General features: G+C 50.9%; 2 protein-coding genes and 1 non-coding gene across 4 annotated transcripts; all 3 read left to right on the forward strand.

The window, feature by feature from the left end:
- The first annotated feature begins 4,657 nt into the window (after positions 1-4,657).
- Positions 4,658-8,803, forward strand: Rplp2 (ribosomal protein lateral stalk subunit P2). 2 transcript variants are annotated; one of them, XM_051145653.1, is made up of 5 exons: positions 4,658-4,787; positions 4,978-5,101; positions 5,541-5,589; positions 8,458-8,556; positions 8,687-8,803. In XM_051145653.1, the coding sequence occupies exons 2-5, from the start codon at positions 4,979-4,981 to the stop codon at positions 8,758-8,760; spliced, it is 345 nt and encodes a 114-aa protein (XP_051001610.1). In that variant the 5' UTR covers positions 4,658-4,787; position 4,978; the 3' UTR covers positions 8,761-8,803. The 2 variants fall into 2 exon arrangements, with proteins under 2 accessions (XP_051001610.1, XP_051001608.1); XM_051145651.1 differs by having other exon boundaries at positions 4,660-4,787; positions 8,684-8,803.
- LOC127190201 (small nucleolar RNA SNORA52) lies at positions 5,623-5,755 on the forward strand. Its single transcript, XR_007830710.1, has one exon. It is a non-coding gene; the product is annotated as a small nucleolar RNA SNORA52 (small nucleolar RNA).
- Positions 8,804-12,076: 3,273 nt separating the features above from the next.
- Pnpla2 (patatin like phospholipase domain containing 2) lies at positions 12,077-16,581 on the forward strand. The gene is made up of 9 exons (XM_051145654.1): positions 12,077-12,365; positions 14,105-14,337; positions 14,422-14,487; positions 14,831-15,040; positions 15,229-15,289; positions 15,389-15,538; positions 15,618-15,750; positions 15,929-16,051; positions 16,146-16,581. Exons 1-9 carry the CDS (start codon positions 12,179-12,181, stop codon positions 16,423-16,425), a joined length of 1,443 nt encoding a protein of 480 aa, XP_051001611.1. The 5' UTR covers positions 12,077-12,178; the 3' UTR covers positions 16,426-16,581.
- The last annotated feature ends 9 nt before the right edge of the window (positions 16,582-16,590 follow it).

Consider the following 16,590-nt stretch of genomic DNA (forward strand, 5'->3'; position numbering starts at 1 on the left):
GATCTGGTGCCCTCTTCTGGCATGCAGGTGTACATGCAAGCAGAATATTGTATAATAAATATTTTATTTTTATTTTTTACTTTTTTCTAGACAGTGTTTTCCTGTGTAGCCTTGACTGTCCTGGACTCGCTTTGTAGACCAGCCTGGCCTCGAACTCACAGCGATCCATCTGCCTCTTCCTCCTAAGTGCAGGAATTAAAATTGTTTAAATTTTTCTTTCTTTCTTTTCTTTTTTTTTTCTTTTTGGTTTTTCGAGACAGGGTTTCTCTGTGTAGCCTTGGCCATCCTGGACTCACTTTGTAGACCAGGCTGGCCTCGAACTCACAGCGATCCGCCTGCCTCTGCCTCCCGAGTGCTGGGATTAAAGACGTGCGCCACCACGCCCGGCTTTCTTTTCTTTTTTCTTTTTTGGTTTTTCGAGACAGGGTTTCTCTGTGTAGCCTTGGCCATCTTGGACTCACTTTGTAGACCAGGCTGGCCTTGAACTCACAGCGATCCGCCTGCCTCTGCCTCCCGAGTGCTGGGATTAAAGATGTGCGCCACCACGCCGGCTCTCTTTCTTTTCTTTTCTTTCTTTCTCTCTTTTTTTTTTTTGAAGGCAGGGCTTCTCTGTGCAGTCTTGGCTGTCCTGGACTTGCTCTGTAGACCAGGCTGGCCTCGAACTCACAGATTTCCACCTGCCTCTGCCTCCCTGAGTACTGGGATAACAGGAGTGTGCCACTGGGCCTGGCTAATAAATAAATCTTTGGGAAAAAAAATTACACACACACACACACACACACACACACACACACACACACTCATGGCAGGTAGGGTATGCATTGTAGGTGGTCTTTGCTACTTTGTGGGATCTTTTTCCCAAGCTTACTCTTGCCCCTGTTTTACCCACTTTCACTAGATAGGAGAGAAAGATGGGGGGGGTGGGAGAGAGAGAGAGAGAATCTGAATCTAATTTCTTTCTTGTTTTTTCTTTGAACACAGCTGCTAACAAACCACAACTAACCTCCCTGAACCACCAGCAATCCCTAGCCCCACCTATTGAGGCTCTAGCCTTTATAGGCCCTCTGAGAAATTCCCAGAATTCCAAACATCACACAATTGCATAATCTATTTGCAGCTGGCAAAACCATGTCTCTGCTACAGAATGAGGCAAATCATAGTCAGCTGCTTTGGACAGTCCAAAGCAGCCCCATATCCCCACACCTGGGATTAAAACAAAAACTTACCCTTTATTAATTTTTTTGATTTTTTTGTTTTGTTTTGTTTTGTTTTCTGAGACAGGGTTTCTCTGTCCTGTCCTGGAACTAACTCTGTAGACCAGGCTGGTCTTGAACTTGCAGAAATCCTTCTGCCTCTGCCTCCCCAGTGCTGAGATTAAAGGTGTGCGCCACCACGGCCCAGCTATAGCTCTGTATTTTTTGTTTTGTTTTGTTTTTGTTTTTCGAAACAGGGTTTCTCTGTGTAGTGTTGGCTGTCCTGGACTCACTTTGTAGACCAGGCTGGCCTCGAACTTAACAGTGATCCACCTGCCTCTGCCTCCCAAGTGCTGGGATTAAAGGCGTGTGCCACCATGCCCGGCTAGCTCTGTATTTTTAAAGATTTATTTATATATTCATTTTATGTATATGAGTACTCTATTTGCAGGTACATTTAGTGCAGAAGAGGGCATCAAATCACATTACAGATGGTTGTGAACCATCATGTGGTTGCTAGGAATTGAACTCAGGACCTCTGGAAGACCAGAAAGTGGTCTTAACCGCTGAGCCATCTCTCCAGCCCTAGTTCTCTATTTTCTTTTTTGTTTTTCGAGACAAGGTTTCTCTGTGTAGCCTTGGCTGTTCTAGACTTTGCTAGTTCTCTATTTTTTTTAAACCAATGCTGGTTGGTGGTGGCGCACGCCTTTAATCCCAGCACTTGAGATGCAGAGGCAGGCAGATCACTGTGAGTTTGAGTCCAGCCTGGTCTACAAAGAGAGTCTAGGACAGCCAAGGCTACACAGAGAAACTCTTAAAAAAAAAAAAAATTGAAGTCAGGAATGGTGGCACATGCCTTTAATCCCAGCACTCGGGAGGCAGAGGCAGTTGGATTGCTGTGAGTTCAAGCCCAGCCTGGTCTACAAAGCGAGTCCAGGAGAGCCAAGGCTACACAGGGAAATCCTGTCTTGTAACAATAACAACAACCCCCCCCACTCCGCCAGAAAAAAAACAAAATTAAAAATTTAGAAAAGTGAGAAAAGTCACAACATGCAGTTTCTAGTTTAAACCGTTTTTGTGTGTGTGTGTGAGATTCAGAAGGAACTGTACCTTTTAAGAGTGGCTTCCTTGGGCTGGAGAAATGGCAGAGGTCCTGAGTTCAATTCCCAGCAGCCATATAGTGACTTATAACCATCTATAACTTGGTCTGATGCCCTCTTCTGGCCTGCAGGTTTATATGCACAAAGAGCATGTATACATAAAATAAATAAATCTTGTGCTGGAGTGCTGATTCAGAGGTTAAGGGCACTGACTGCTCTTCCAGAGGTTCTGAGTTCAATTCCCAGCAACCACATGGTGGCTCACAACCATCTAACGTGATCTGATACCCTCTTCTGGCCTGCAGGTGTACATGCATACAGAACACTGTATACATAATGGTAAATAAATCTTTAAAAAAAAAAAAAAAAAAAAGAGGCTGGGCATGGTGGCACATGCCCTTAATCCCAGCACTCTGGAGGCAGAGGCAGGAGGATCGCTGTGAGTTCGACGCCAGCCTGGTCTACAAAGTGTATCCAGGACAGCTAAGGCTACACAGAGAGACCTTGTTTCAAAACAAACAAACAAAAAAACAAAACAAAATAATAAAATAAAATGAAAAAAAAATTTAAGTGGCTTGTTTACCTTGTCCCAGCTCTTTAAGGAAGACCTTCTGTGCCCCAAAAGTGGGCAACAGGGACTCAGAAGTGTGAGGCTGGCCCAATAGTTGGGTTCTGCCAGAAGGACCCATCTATAGCCAACTTTTAGCCTTAGCCTGGCAGGGCAGGCTTCTCATCTTTCTTCTCAAAGTTCTCACTTGGGAAGATTTGATCAGGAAAACTGGCCTTGGAAGACAAAAGCTTCCTGACCTAAAGCTCAGACTTCTTGTTTTTTGAGACAGGGTTTCTCTGTGTAGCCTTGGCTGTTCTGGACTCACTTTGTAGACCAGGCTGATCTCAAACTCACAGAGATCCTCCTGCCTCTGCCTCCCAAGTGCTGGGATTAAAGGTGTGCGCCACCATTGCCCGGCTAGACTTTTCTTTCCTTCCTTCCTTCCTTCCATTCTTTTTCTTCCCTTTCTTTCTAAGTTTATATATGCGTGCCTGTCGCAGGGTGAGATGACAACTTGTGAGTGTAACTTTCTTTTCTCAATTTGGGTTCTGGAATGGAGCTCAGGCTGTCATGCATGGTCACATGTGCCTTTACTGGCTAAACTGTCTCGATGGTCTGTCCCGGGGATAGAGAGACAAAATGGGTCTGAGAACGCAGTCTTCATCAGTACCCAAGGGCATGAGTTAATGCTCCAGGGGTTTGGGCAGATTCAGGCCCAAGGCAGGTGAGCTGTGGTAACACAGGCCTTTAATCCCAGCACTGCAGACTCTCTGAGTTCAAGGCCAGCCAAGCCAAGGCTACACAGAGAAACCGTGTCTCAAATAAACCAAATATAAAAATGGGGATGAAGAAAGGAGGTCTCTAGAGCCTGGTGTAGAGGAATACTTTTGTTGTTGTTGTTATGTTTTGTTGAGACAGTGTTTCTGTGTAGCCCTAGCTGTCCTGGAACTTGCTCTATGGACCAGGCTGACCTCAAACTCAGAGAGACCCACCTGCCTCTGACTCTTCTTCTTCTTTTGGTTTTTCGAGACAGGGGTCTCTGTGTATCCTTGGCTGTCCTGGACTCACTTTTTAGACCAAGGTGGCCTCGAACTCACAGAGATCCGCCTGGCTCTGCCTCTCGAGTGCTGGGACTGAGGGTGTGCGCCACCACCGCCTGGCTCTGCCTCTGTCCTGCTGGGATAAAAGGCGTGAAGCACCACAACTCTGGAGGCAGAAGGACCTCTGCGAGTTCACAGCCAGCCTACATAGAGAGGCCCAGGATAGCCATGGCTATATAGAGAAACTTCGCAAAAAGAAAAAAAGAAGTATGTTTCCAGATATGGCCGCAGTCACCAGTCCCCCAGACAGGTCGCCCACCTTTCCCAGGCCAGCCAAACATAGGAGTCATTAGCTCCATCACGACTACGGACCTCTGGTGTCGAAAGCTAGGAAACTACATTTTGAACCTCCAGCCATAGAACTAACCCACGTGCAAGCAGAAAAGCTAGACGGGAGGAGCACTTCCGGCAGTGATGCATCATGGGACTTGCAGTTTGCCTGGATAGTTACACGGCCGGGCGGAGACTTCTGCAGTGCATGTTGGGAGCCGTGTCGCCGCGTTGCATGCTGGGAATGAGAGGCATTAAGAGGGGATTGAAAGCTCCTTGGGGGTCCTTCCTTCGTGCCTTCAGCGATTTCGGGGAACTCTCGCCCACGTTGCACAAGTGCCTGGCACTTGAACCAACCAACCCCTTGTGTTTGTTGTGAGGGAAAACCTGACTTAGGGGCAATGGCTTCCTTCCGGCGCGCCCTTTTCGTCAATGGGAGGCGCCCCCGTGCGGCGCCGTGCGCGTCCCGGGGTCTTCTGGGTAGCCGTTTACCCCCGCCCACTGCGTCCCAGTCTTCCTTTCGCTGCTCGACGCCGCTGAGGTCGCACGCGTGAGGCTCGTCCGCCGCTGCCAAGTAAGTTGGGTGTCCGCCTGAGCGGCAACCAGGGTTCGGGACTGAGGGGCGGGGGTCGATGGGTGTACGGCTTTTCATGGTCGGAGGCCTCGGGCCTCACGTGGCCTCACTTACTGGCTAAGGTGGAGGAGGGGAAGCAGCAGGCCTCTGGGTAACGCCACCGCCATGCCTTCCCTCCCGTCCCATGCAGCATGCGTTACGTTGCCTCTTACCTGCTGGCCGCCCTCGGGGGCAACTCCTCTCCTAGCGCCAAAGACATCAAGAAGATTCTAGACAGCGTGGGCATCGAGGCGGACGATGACCGGCTCAACAAGGTAGCCTGCTGCTTACCTGGACCCTGTGGGTCCAAATGCCGATCAACGGGGACCCTTATCCTGTTATATGCGGGGCTTACCTTTAGGGCTAATATAGGTGAGCCTGTTGAAAAAGATGGAGGAAGGAGGCCGACCCGTGTCTGAAGAAGAAAAAACACAACAAAATAGTAGTCCGGACCTTTAGCAATGACCTGGCTCTTCGCTCCCTACAGTACCTCTGGAAAGGGGTTTTCCGCTCCCTCTAGGCTCCGCAGGGATTAAAAACTAAACTGAGTCGCAAGCCTCAGAACTTTAGCATCTAAAACTTTACGTTACCAACATATTTGTGTGTAATGGCTAGTTGCTGGGTGTATAGTGTAGACCTAGAAGCTTCGCAATGTCTTTACTGTTTTGTGCTAGGGTTATGATGCTGACCTCTACCTATGGTTGTCTGCTGCAGGTTATCAGTGAGCTGAATGGAAAAAACATTGAGGATGTCATTGCTCAGGGTGAGTTCGTTTAGGGGGGATTTTACATGGTTATGGTCCATCCTAATACCTGCTGGTCAGTCAGTGATCTGCCGGGCTTCGCTTGTGGACCAGAGCATCCTAGAAGCCATGCCAGAGTTGAGCAAGGCCCCTTTAGGGCTTTGGCCAGTGGCGCTTCTGAACACGCTCAGAAGCTGGCAATGGGAGCCCCTGTGGCGCCCCTCCCCCTCTTTTTTTTTCCTACCAAGATGTGAAAGTCTAATCTGAGCAGGGACTGTGGGTCTTAAAAATTGGTACAGGCTCTTACCTCTTGCTAGACGTGTGTTTCTGATGCCACCACAATTGGACTTAAATGCAATTTGAGCAATAGTGCCCTAATCCTGTGCATATGACAAGCAAAACCAGCTTAGCAAATGGTCTGCTTTGTAAGCTCACCCCTGTGGCAAAAGATCCTGGAATTTAGGGCAAACAAGATAAACATGTTCGTTTTGTTTTTATTTTGTTATTTGGGGGGGGGGGTTGATACAGGGTTTTCTCTGAAGTCTTGCCTGTCCTGAACTCACTTTGTAGACCAGGCTGGCCTCTGCCTCCCCGAGTGCTGGAATTAGGGCATGCATCAGGCTTGGCTCACATGTTTCGGTTCCCAACTCCCACAGGGTTTCTCTGTAGCTGTCCTGTCCTGTCCTTGAAATTGGGTGATCTGCCTGGCTCCCAAGTGCTGGGATTGAAGGCATGCACCACTGCGCCCAATGACACATCGTTAGTATTTGTTTTTTGAGACAGGGTTTCTCTGTGTAGCTCTGGCTGTTCTGGACTCTGGACCAGGCTGGCTTATTACTCAAGAAATTCTACCACCTCTGTCTCTGGTCTCCCGAGTGCTGGAATTAAAGCAGTATATCACTTTGCTTGGCTCCATTCTGAAAAAAAATTTTTTTTAAAGACAGGGTTTCTCCATAGCCTGGCTGGCCTCAAACTCACAGCAGTCAGCCTGCCTCTTCTCTGCCTCTTCCTCCTGAGTGCTGGGATTAAAGATGTAGCTAAAGCCGGGCGTGGTGGCGCATGCCTTTAATCCCAGCACTCGGGAGGCAGAGGCAGGCGGATCGCTGTGAGTTCGAGGCCAGCCTGGTCTACAAAGTGAGTCCAGGATGGCCAAGGCTACACAGAGAAACTCTGTCTCGAAAAAAAAACCAAAAAAAAAAAAAAAAAAGATGTAGCTAAAAAGTTTTTTGTTTTCTTTTTCATGACAGTTTTCTCTGTATCCTTGACTGTCCTGACTCTGTAGACCAGGCTGGCCGCAAACTCAAACTTCTCTGCATCTTGAGTGCTGGGATTATAAAAGTTTTGTTGGTTTGGTTTTTCAAGACAAAGTTTCTCTGTGTATCCTTGAATGTTCTAGACTCACTTTGTAGACCAGGCTGGCCTTGAACTCAGATGCCTGCCTCTGCCTCCCGAGTGCTGGGATTAAAGGCGTGTACCACCACACCTGGTTTATAAAAGATTTTTTATGCTGGGCATGGTGGCGTATGCCTTTAATCCCAGCGCTCCGGAGGCAGAGGCAGGCAGATCACTGAGTTCGAGGCCAGCCTGGTCTACAAAGTGAGTCCAGGACAGCCAAGGCTAACACAGAAACCCTGTCTCAAAAAACCAAAAAAAAAAAGAAAAAAGTTTAAAACTTACTTTGTTTTGTTTTTTGAGACAAGGTTTCTTTGTGACAGCCGTAGCTGTCCTAAAACCTGATTTGTAGACCAGGCTGGCCTTGAGTTTACAGAGATCCTCCTGACCCCTGAGTACTAGGACTAAAGGTGTGTGCGCCCACATCCAACCTAGTTTTATTTATTTGGGGCAGGGTTTCTCTGAGTAGCTATGCCTGTCCTGGAACTCACTGTGTAGGCTAAATTGGCATAGAACTCAAGAGATCCTGCTGGGGTTAAAGGTGTGTCAAACTCCTGGCTTGTCCATCTTAAGGTGGAGGTTATAGTGGTGCTACTTTCTAGAAACCAACTTCCTTTTTTGTAACCTTGACTGCCCTGGGTTTGCTTTGTATTTGTAGACCAGGCTGGCCTCAATGAATAGCAATCCACCTGCCTCTGCTTTCCAAGTGCTGGGATTAAAGACCTGTACCACCACTGCCCAGTTTAGAAATCAACTACTTAATGAGTCAGGATAGGGGAAAAGAAAGTTCTAAAAAGCACTATGATGTTCCTGGGTGTGTTTAAGGTGGCCTCTTGTTTTAGAGTGAAACAGTGGTGGTGAGCCACTGGTAAAATGCCACTGGGGTGGTCACTCTACCCCTATGGAACATTTTGTTCATTTGTTTCTCCAGACAGGGTTTCTCTTTTCCTGGACTCCACTGGTGTATATTGATGCTAATTATTGTTTACTGTCTCCGTGACTTTTGCTTAATAAAAAGCCATCCCACCTGGGCAGGGCAAAAGAGGTAGGTGGGGCTAGGAGAGAGAGAAGTTCTGGGGAGAAGAAGGGAGACCTGAGGGAAGAGAGGAAGGCTGCCATGGGTTAGATGGAAGGGAAACGCATGGCTGGCGTGGATGGAGAATCTGGCCCAGGTGACGAACATGAGCAAGTATATGGGTTTATAGATGAGAGGTAGCTTGATAGAAGTTATTAGAAGCAGATGGCATGAGATTGAGACAGGGATCCCATGCCTGAGGCCCTACTATGGAAAGTAGTTAGAGATTGATATCTGCCCTGCCCCAGGTTAAGGCTATTTTAAACTATAACAAGTGTGTATGTCTTGATTCCTAGCTGGGCCTATAGATAATACATGTAATTTAAAAACAATACTCCACTGCTCCTGGCAGAACAGCTTTTTTGTCTGGCCTGCACCCCTACCCCCCTTTTCTGGTCTCACGTCCTTTCTGTTTGATGTAGGTGTTGGCAAGCTCGCCAGTGTGCCTGCTGGTGGGGCTGTAGCTGTTTCTGCTGCCCCTGGCTCAGCAGCTCCTGCTGCTGGTTCTGCCCCTGCTGCAGGTAAGTAGAGGTCTGATACATGGATGATGATCAAAGGGGATTGGTACTCAAGATTTACTGTTGGCTGGGTTCCCAGGTCAACCTGGATGAGTTGTTGGGCAGTGCTTACTATGGTATTCTTCCACAGCAGAGGAGAAGAAAGATGAGAAGAAGGAGGAGTCCGAAGAGTCAGATGATGACATGGGATTTGGCTTGTTTGATTAAATTCTTGCTCCCCTGCAAATAAAACCTTTCTATGTATTATGTATCTTGAGTGGTCTCAGCACCTGATACCCTGTGCCCACAACCAAGGCTCTACCCAGATGACCAAATTATGTTGGGTGAATGGGGTGGAACAAGACTTCCAAGGGCCTTGGTTTCAGAGAACTGTCAGGTCCTGTGAGATAAATCCTCACAGTTTTCATAGAACATTCTGGGGAAACCGGTATGAGGAATGTAAGCCTGAGTTGAGATGCTGTTTGAGTAATTTCATAGGCTCTGCTGTAAGGAAAGTGGTTCCTGGGGCCTCTTGGTTCGTAGATGAAGGTCCCTTTTAAGCTCAGCTTGAGGGTAGGGATGCCCCTAAGTTTCCTTGTAAGCATTGTGGGGTGAGGGTATTGATAGCTTAAACTTTTTAGAGTGTCCTTGCTATCTAATGGCCAGTTCTGAGGTGAGCTACAGGTAAATATGGGACAAAGTGCAGAAGAGTCTCAGAAAGGTCCAGGGCTCTGGACACAGCTCAGTTCTATCTAGTCTGGACTTTAGGGGGCCTGTGCTACGTAAGGTTCTCATGGGAATTGTCCAGCCTCAGGATTCCGAGAAAGGCCAGCCCTGTTCTTGGCACTGGTGTCTCCCAGGGGCCTGAAGGGAAGTGTACCCAAACAGCCTGACCCTCTGTGGAAATAAGAGCAGAGGTCCTACAGAGCTGGAGCAGTGCTGTCCCTCAGACCTATTACTGGAATAAAATTGTGGAAAGACCTTAGGTTCTTGGTTTCTTCTGTGAGCACTGTGATGAACCCAGGAGTTAGTGGCTGACTCTGAGGACTTGCTCCAACTGGATCATGCCTCTATACTCCTGGTCATATCAATCAGGCTATACCCTCAACTTGAGAACGTTTGTCCTCAGGCTCACCATGTGGTCCAAGCCGTTATGGAACAAATTTACCCAGCATAAAAGACCTTTAAAGGTTAATCTGTGAGCTGGCCAGTGGTGGCTCACCCCTCTGATCCCAGCACTGGAGGTTAGGTAGGTGTTCCGTGGATTGGGAGGTAGCACAGTGGCAGAGTGCTTGCCTGATAGCTAGGGCACCTGGTTCAAGCCCCCAGAATATCCAGCATTGCTAAAAAGTCATGTGGGAATTGAGTGCTCTTATCAGGGGACTGTAGTTAAGATCCCTGCATCTGTTAGGTGGCTCACAAATACCTGTAACTCCAAAAACAAGATACTGGACCCCTTTGATTTCTGGGTACCTACACAATACAAGTAAGCTCTGTGTTGTCCACTTGGGAAGTAGAAGCAGGAAGGCCTCGGAGTTCCAGGATAGCTACAACAGCAAGGACTCCCCAAAACAAAATTATGTCCCATCTCCCCTTGCCCACCCTTGGGTCCTTAATCTCAGTTTATCTCAGTCTACAGGCACCCTACCTTTTGATTTCTAGTTGGAGTATTTTAGATGTATTTCTTGCACCTGTTCCTACAGTTAGTTTGCTGAGTGTGAAATGGCTGTCACAAGATGGGTCATCCTGGCTTCAGAGAAATGTCTTCAGTATCTCTTATGTCTGCCCTAGAGCCACACTTCTCAATTCCATGTTTCTTGCTTCACTCCCAACTTAGTCCTTGCCCATGGGACCACTAGAGGGATTTTTAAACCAGCCTGGCCACCCATTCGCCCCACCCTCGCTCTGCTGGTGCACATTTCCTTCTCTGGATGGCTGATACCCAGGGTTTTTCAACATAACTGACCAGACCATCTGCCAAAGAACTGTACACCCTTTTCTAAGAAGTCTTCACAAACAAAACGGCTAATAAACTGTGCCTCAGTCCCAGCCGCATGACATGTCTGCGGACCCCTGGAGTGTTTTCTACACCCTTCTCCAGCTGCAGGCATGCATGGTGTATCTTTTAAAAGTGCTTAAATTAGGAACCTCTAATCCAGCACTTGGGACATGGGAGGCAGGTTCTGAACATAGGACTGAAGTCCATAGATAAATATACAAGCACATCCTTTACCTTACAACTATAATTAGTTTATTTGTAGATTAATCAGCTTCAAAGTGCACCCAGGTCACATATACAGCTACTGCTCAGGCACTTTGTTTTTTTCCCCTTCTGCGAGACAAGGGTTTCTCTGTGTAGCCCTGGGTGTCTTGGACTTGCTCTGTAGACCAGGTGACCTCCGAACTCAGCCTGCCTCTGCCTTCCTAGTGCTGGGATTAAAGGCGTGCGCCAGCACCACCAGACACTTGAGCACAGTTCTAAGACCCGCACCTGCCTCTTAAGTACCTTAACTATTATTACTGGTCTTGAAATTCTTTGTGTGTGTCAAGGCTTGCATCACCTGAGTAAGAGTCACTTGCTCAGAGATCTTCAAGCTGAATCATTGGCAATAGTTATATTTCTGCTGTTGTGACAGATCTAGAGCTGAGCTTACGGAAGTGAGAATTTCTGGGCGAAAAGACACAGTCATCCATTATCCCAGCATAGGCCAGCCCCTTGTTTGGGGTGGAGCAAGGTGAGGGCTGTTTCTAACTCTGAGCCGTCCTACAACTGAAGGAACAATGCGGAAAAAGGATGGGAGGGTGACATTACTCAAGAGTGCCTGGCTTCCTAGGACAATTACTTGGGGTAAGGTCTTTGTCTGAGACCAGGTAGACCCCAAAATCGGAGAAGCCAGAGTCAGACAGATGTAATCCTGGTGAGTCAAGACAACTGTAATTCAGGTGAGCAGCCAGGATACCGAGGGGCCCCTTGGGGTAATGGAACAAGACTTGGGTCTGTGACAGTATTTGCTGAGCCAGCGTCAGTCTATTGGGCCGGTGGTTCTTGGAGGCCGAAGTCAGTTCAGGTTTTCAGGCCAGGGGAAGAGGGGGAGTACTGTCGCCTCGATTTCACCCAGGTTCCAGCTCTTCTGTGTTTGGGTGGGTGCCCCTGGAAAAGAAGGAGGTTCCTACTCACAAACCCCAAGGTCAGTACAAAACTCTGTACCGCCAGAGACAGGCGGATCGCTGTGAGTTCGAGGCCATCCTGGTCTAACAAAGAGTTCGAGGACAGACAAATCCTGTCTCGAAAAAACAAAACTCGCACCTCTCCACGTAGAGGCTGCCCACGCTGTGGGGTTGAAGAAGCTGTGGGGTTTAAGAAGCTATGGGGTTGAAGGAGGGAGGCTGAAAATCTGGAAACCCCTCCTGATATCTTAGATGGCTTTGCCCAGCAGGTGTCGCGGAGGGGCGGGGTCTCGGGGGCGCGGCAGTTCCCTGCGCCTTCCAGTTGGGTCGCGCGCCCAGGTCCTGCCTCCTGCCGACAAGACCTCGCCCTTAAAACACCACCTCCTCTGCCTCCCGGCACAGCGTCTCCGCCTCCGCCGGCGGAGACCCCAAGCTACCACGACTGCGGGACCCACTGCCCGCGGGACACTGAGCCACAATGTTCCCGAGGGAAACCAAGTGGAACATCTCGTTCGCTGGCTGCGGCTTCCTAGGCGTCTACCACGTTGGCGTGGCCTCCTGCCTCCGAGAGCACGCGCCCTTCCTGGTGGCCAACGCCACGCACATCTACGGCGCCTCAGCAGGAGCGCTTACCGCCACGGCGCTAGTCACTGGGGCTTGCCTTGGTAAGCCGGGCTGCGCGGAAGTTGGGTAGGGTGTGGTGGCCGTGCAGGCGGGGGTCGGGGGGATGCTCTGGCGTCCCACGCACAGCCCGCACGGGGAAGCTTATCCAGCCACTAGTATAGTGGGCGCGGTGGAGGGGGCGTCTCTACCTGTATCCCGGAACCACGGCCAAAAGTCCAATTCTGAGCCCTGGTCCTGGGCAGATTCTGGTTTGTTTTGTTCTAAAAGTGTCCAGGGACTGGGGTGGGGCCTGACGCGCCACGGGCTGATGGCATTCTCTCTGGTGCCGGTGTAGCCCGCCTCAGGGGGCACAAAGGTTAGGGTCGGCCAGGTGCAGCCAGACTGTATTATTGGAAAGAGAAAGTAAATCGTGGGCGGGACTATGAGCGCGAGAGAGGAGGGGCATTTGTCGTCCAAACCGGCTGCCAGCGGTCACTGTGTCCTGAGGATCTGCCGCTGCAAACTGCTGTGGCTCTGGGGCCTAGAACAAGGTTACCTCAAATGGGCATTTGGACACCGTGGCATGGTGTCTAAAGGGGAACTCTGAAGGCATAGCCCAGCTGGGCGTAAGTGCTTTTTCAGACCCTGGTGTTTTGACAACCTGGTTCCTCAGCTGTGGTCAGCTGACCCCCTTCAAGGAGTCCTGTGCTCTGAAGGGTTTCAGGAATACAGGGATGGGAGGGGGGCTGGGTCTCGCACTTCCGGCTACCACGTGGGTTGTTGTTTACAGCACACAACGTTCTTCCTCCTTACTGGGAGTCCTGGGAACCGATGCCCATCCCCCATCCCATAGGTCAGCCAAGGTGACAAGGGCGTCCTGCTCAGCAGGAGTCTGTCTAGGGTTTTCTGCTTTCTCTTTTCCATCACCTTTGCCCTGAGGAGGGAAAAGGAAAGGAACATAGATCTTAGTTCTTGGTACCTGGGGTTCACCCTGTGATCCTGCCCACTGGCTCTCCTGGAGGCCTTCAGAGGAGTGGGTATGGAGGCCAGCTGGTCTCAGGACATAGATGAAAACTGTACCAGAGTTGAGAATGAATTAGGAATACGAGTCTCACAGAACTACTTACTCCAGTACTTTTCACAGGGATCTTGGGCAGCTAGAACCGCAACAGTCTGGCAAGTGTCAGCTGTCAGCCCTTGGTCTGTCTGCCCCACACCTGAGGAAGGGCACAGGTGTTCTGGGGGAAAGCCCTAGCCTCTCCTTTCTCTGGCTGCTCTGCTCTTGTTCTGGGCTAGCTCCTAAGTGTATGTGGCAGTCGGGCTCCTAACAGCGCTTGCTTTCGGCTGAAGTGGGACAAGCGTGTCTTCCCACCACTTTACATTAATGGCCCCTGCCTGAGCTGAGCTTAGTGGGTCTGCCTACCCCCACATCTGGCCAAGTAGGCGAAGGCTGAAGCAGGTCAGAGTTGACCCTCTGTCTTCCCCCCTCTCTGGGTCATGTGCCATACCATGTTAAGCCCAGTGACTCATGGGGCTAGGCAATTGGGAAATACCAGGCATAGGGCAGGTTCCAATCACAGCTGGCCAGCCCCTGCTGTATGCCATCCCCCAGTGTGGTGGCTTGCCTCCTTCTGCTTAGGTGGCAAAGTCCCAACTCTGAGCCAGTCCCTGTGTAGGAATGGGAGTCTTCAGGGTCAGTGGAATGTGACACATCTGGAGTGCATCCTCGGTGTGGAGTCGTGGGACAAGGATGGTTACTAAGCTGGAAGTGATGTCTCTGATCCTGGCCCTGCTATCCCAGGTGAAGCAGGTGCCAACATTATTGAGGTGTCCAAGGAGGCCCGGAAGCGGTTCTTGGGCCCTCTGCACCCCTCCTTCAACCTGGTGAAGACCATCCGTGGCTGTCTACTGAAGACCCTGCCTGCTGATTGCCATGAGCGTGCCAGTGGGCGCCTGGGCATCTCCCTGACTCGTGTTTCGGATGGAGAGAACGTCATCATATCCCAGTTTAGCTCCAAGGATGAGCTCATCCAGGTAGGCCCTGGAGAAACTGGGGGTGGGGGCATGGGATTAACTCAAGGCCAAGCCTTGCCTTCTATGCTGTGTCTTGGTCTTCAGGCCAATGTCTGCAGCACTTTTATCCCGGTGTACTGTGGCCTCATCCCTCCTACCCTCCAAGGGGTGGTAAGTATCTCTGCTTGGCCCTGCCCTGGAAGGGCAAGCGTCACCTACTGTCTGGGCTGTAGGGTGAAGGGGTGGAGGAGAAAGGCCATCGGGACCTCTCCCTCTCTAGTCCCTCACTGCCTGTTTCCTCACTTCCCATGACTCAAGATCCAGGGCAGCCTTGGGGAGGTGCACACTTCCCGTGGCTGGTGCCCATCCCAACTCCATCTGTCCGGCCATTTGCTGAGTCCCCAGCGGCCAGTGCTTAGTAGGCAAAAGGCTCAGGTGGCGCAGTCACTGAATAGGGCTGCCAGAACGCCCTATAGGCCCCACAGCGTGACTATGAATGTGTGTTCTTGCAAAGCGCTATGTGGATGGCGGCATTTCAGACAACTTGCCACTTTATGAGCTGAAGAATACCATCACGGTGTCCCCGTTCTCAGGCGAGAGTGACATCTGCCCACAGGACAGCTCCACCAACATCCATGAGCTCCGTGTCACCAACACCAGCATCCAATTCAACCTGCGCAATCTCTACCGCCTCTCGAAGGCTCTCTTCCCGCCGGAGCCCATGGTGAGTCAGCACAACTAATCCTGACTAAGCTCCACAGGAGAGAGCTCCTGGGGACTTCTGAGCACTGGGACAACACTGGGGCTTTTGGATACTTTGCAGCGTTTACAGCACTTCAAGCCAGGGCAGGGTGTTGGTGGGAATGGCTGTTACAGGACTCTACAGCAGGACTTTGTGTACCCCTGTCACAGGTTCTCCGAGAGATGTGCAAACAGGGCTACAGAGATGGACTTCGATTCCTTAGGAGGAATGGTGCGTGGGCAGCCCTAGGTGGGAGAAGCTGGCTCTGCGGTGCCCCCTGCCGGCCATACACCCTGATAGCAGCTCCCTGTCACCCCTCCCCCAATCCAGGCCTACTGAACCAGCCCAACCCCTTGCTGGCGCTGCCCCCGGTTGTCCCCCAGGAAGAGGATGCAGAGGAAGCCGCTGGAGAGGAGGACCAATTGCAGCCCCACGGAGAAGATCGGATTCTAGAGCACCTGCCTGCCAGACTCAATGAGGGTGTGCCATGGGGGGGAAGCTTGGCCAGGAGCCTTCGGAGGTGTCCACTTCCCTGACTGACCACACATCCTGTCCGCAGCCCTGCTGGAGGCCTGTGTGGAACCTAAGGACCTGATGACCACCCTTTCCAACATGCTGCCTGTGCGCCTGGCCACTGCCATGATGGTCCCCTATACTCTGCCGCTGGAGAGTGCAGTGTCCTTCACCATCCGGTGAGGGTGGGAAGGGGAGTCTGGAGAGGACACATCAACTATACATTGGGGACATAGGTCTAGAATCATCCATGAGCAGTGAGCTACTCGGGAGATTTGGGGAGGATAGGATTCGGGCAAGTGAGCATCTGAACCCAGTCTGTTGTTTCTGAGATCATGCTTGGTGCTCCCTTCTCAGCTTGTTGGAGTGGCTGCCTGATGTTCCTGAGGATATCCGGTGGATGAAGGAGCAGACAGGTAGCATCTGCCAGTATTTGGTGATGAGGGCCAAGAGGAAATTGGGTGACCATCTGCCTTCCAGGTGAGCTGCTCTGACTGCCTATCCACCTGCTGCCTGGACCCTTGACTCTCCACCGCTAAGCCTTCCTTTTCTTCCGTGCCTCCCCATCCTGCAGACTGTCTGAACAGATGGAACTGCGTCGAGCCCAGTCTCTGCCCGCTGTGCCACTGTCTTGTGCCACCTACAGTGAGGCACTGCCCAAGTGGGTGCGAAACAACCTCTCACTGGGAGACGCACTGGCCAAGTGGGAGGAATGCCAGCGTCAGCTACTGCTGGGTCTCTTCTGCACCAACGTGGCCTTCCCTCCGGATGCCTTGCGCATGCGCACACCTGCCAGCCCCACCTCCGCAGATCCTGCCACCCCACAGCATCCACCTGGCCTCCCACCTTGCTGAAAACCACCACTGCCACCTTGCCGGGGCTACCAGCAAAGCTCCTAGTTGCCCTAGCCCACTAAGAGGAGCCCTGGAGCAGAACAAGTCCCTGTACTTGGGCTCTCCCCCTTACATGCTGTGGAATGAGGACTTAGGACCCTGCACAGCTGCAGGGGGGGGGGGTTG

The sequence above is a fragment of the Acomys russatus genome, chromosome 5, assembly GCF_903995435.1.
Source record: "Acomys russatus chromosome 5, mAcoRus1.1, whole genome shotgun sequence".
Lineage (NCBI taxonomy): Eukaryota > Metazoa > Chordata > Mammalia > Rodentia > Muridae > Acomys > Acomys russatus.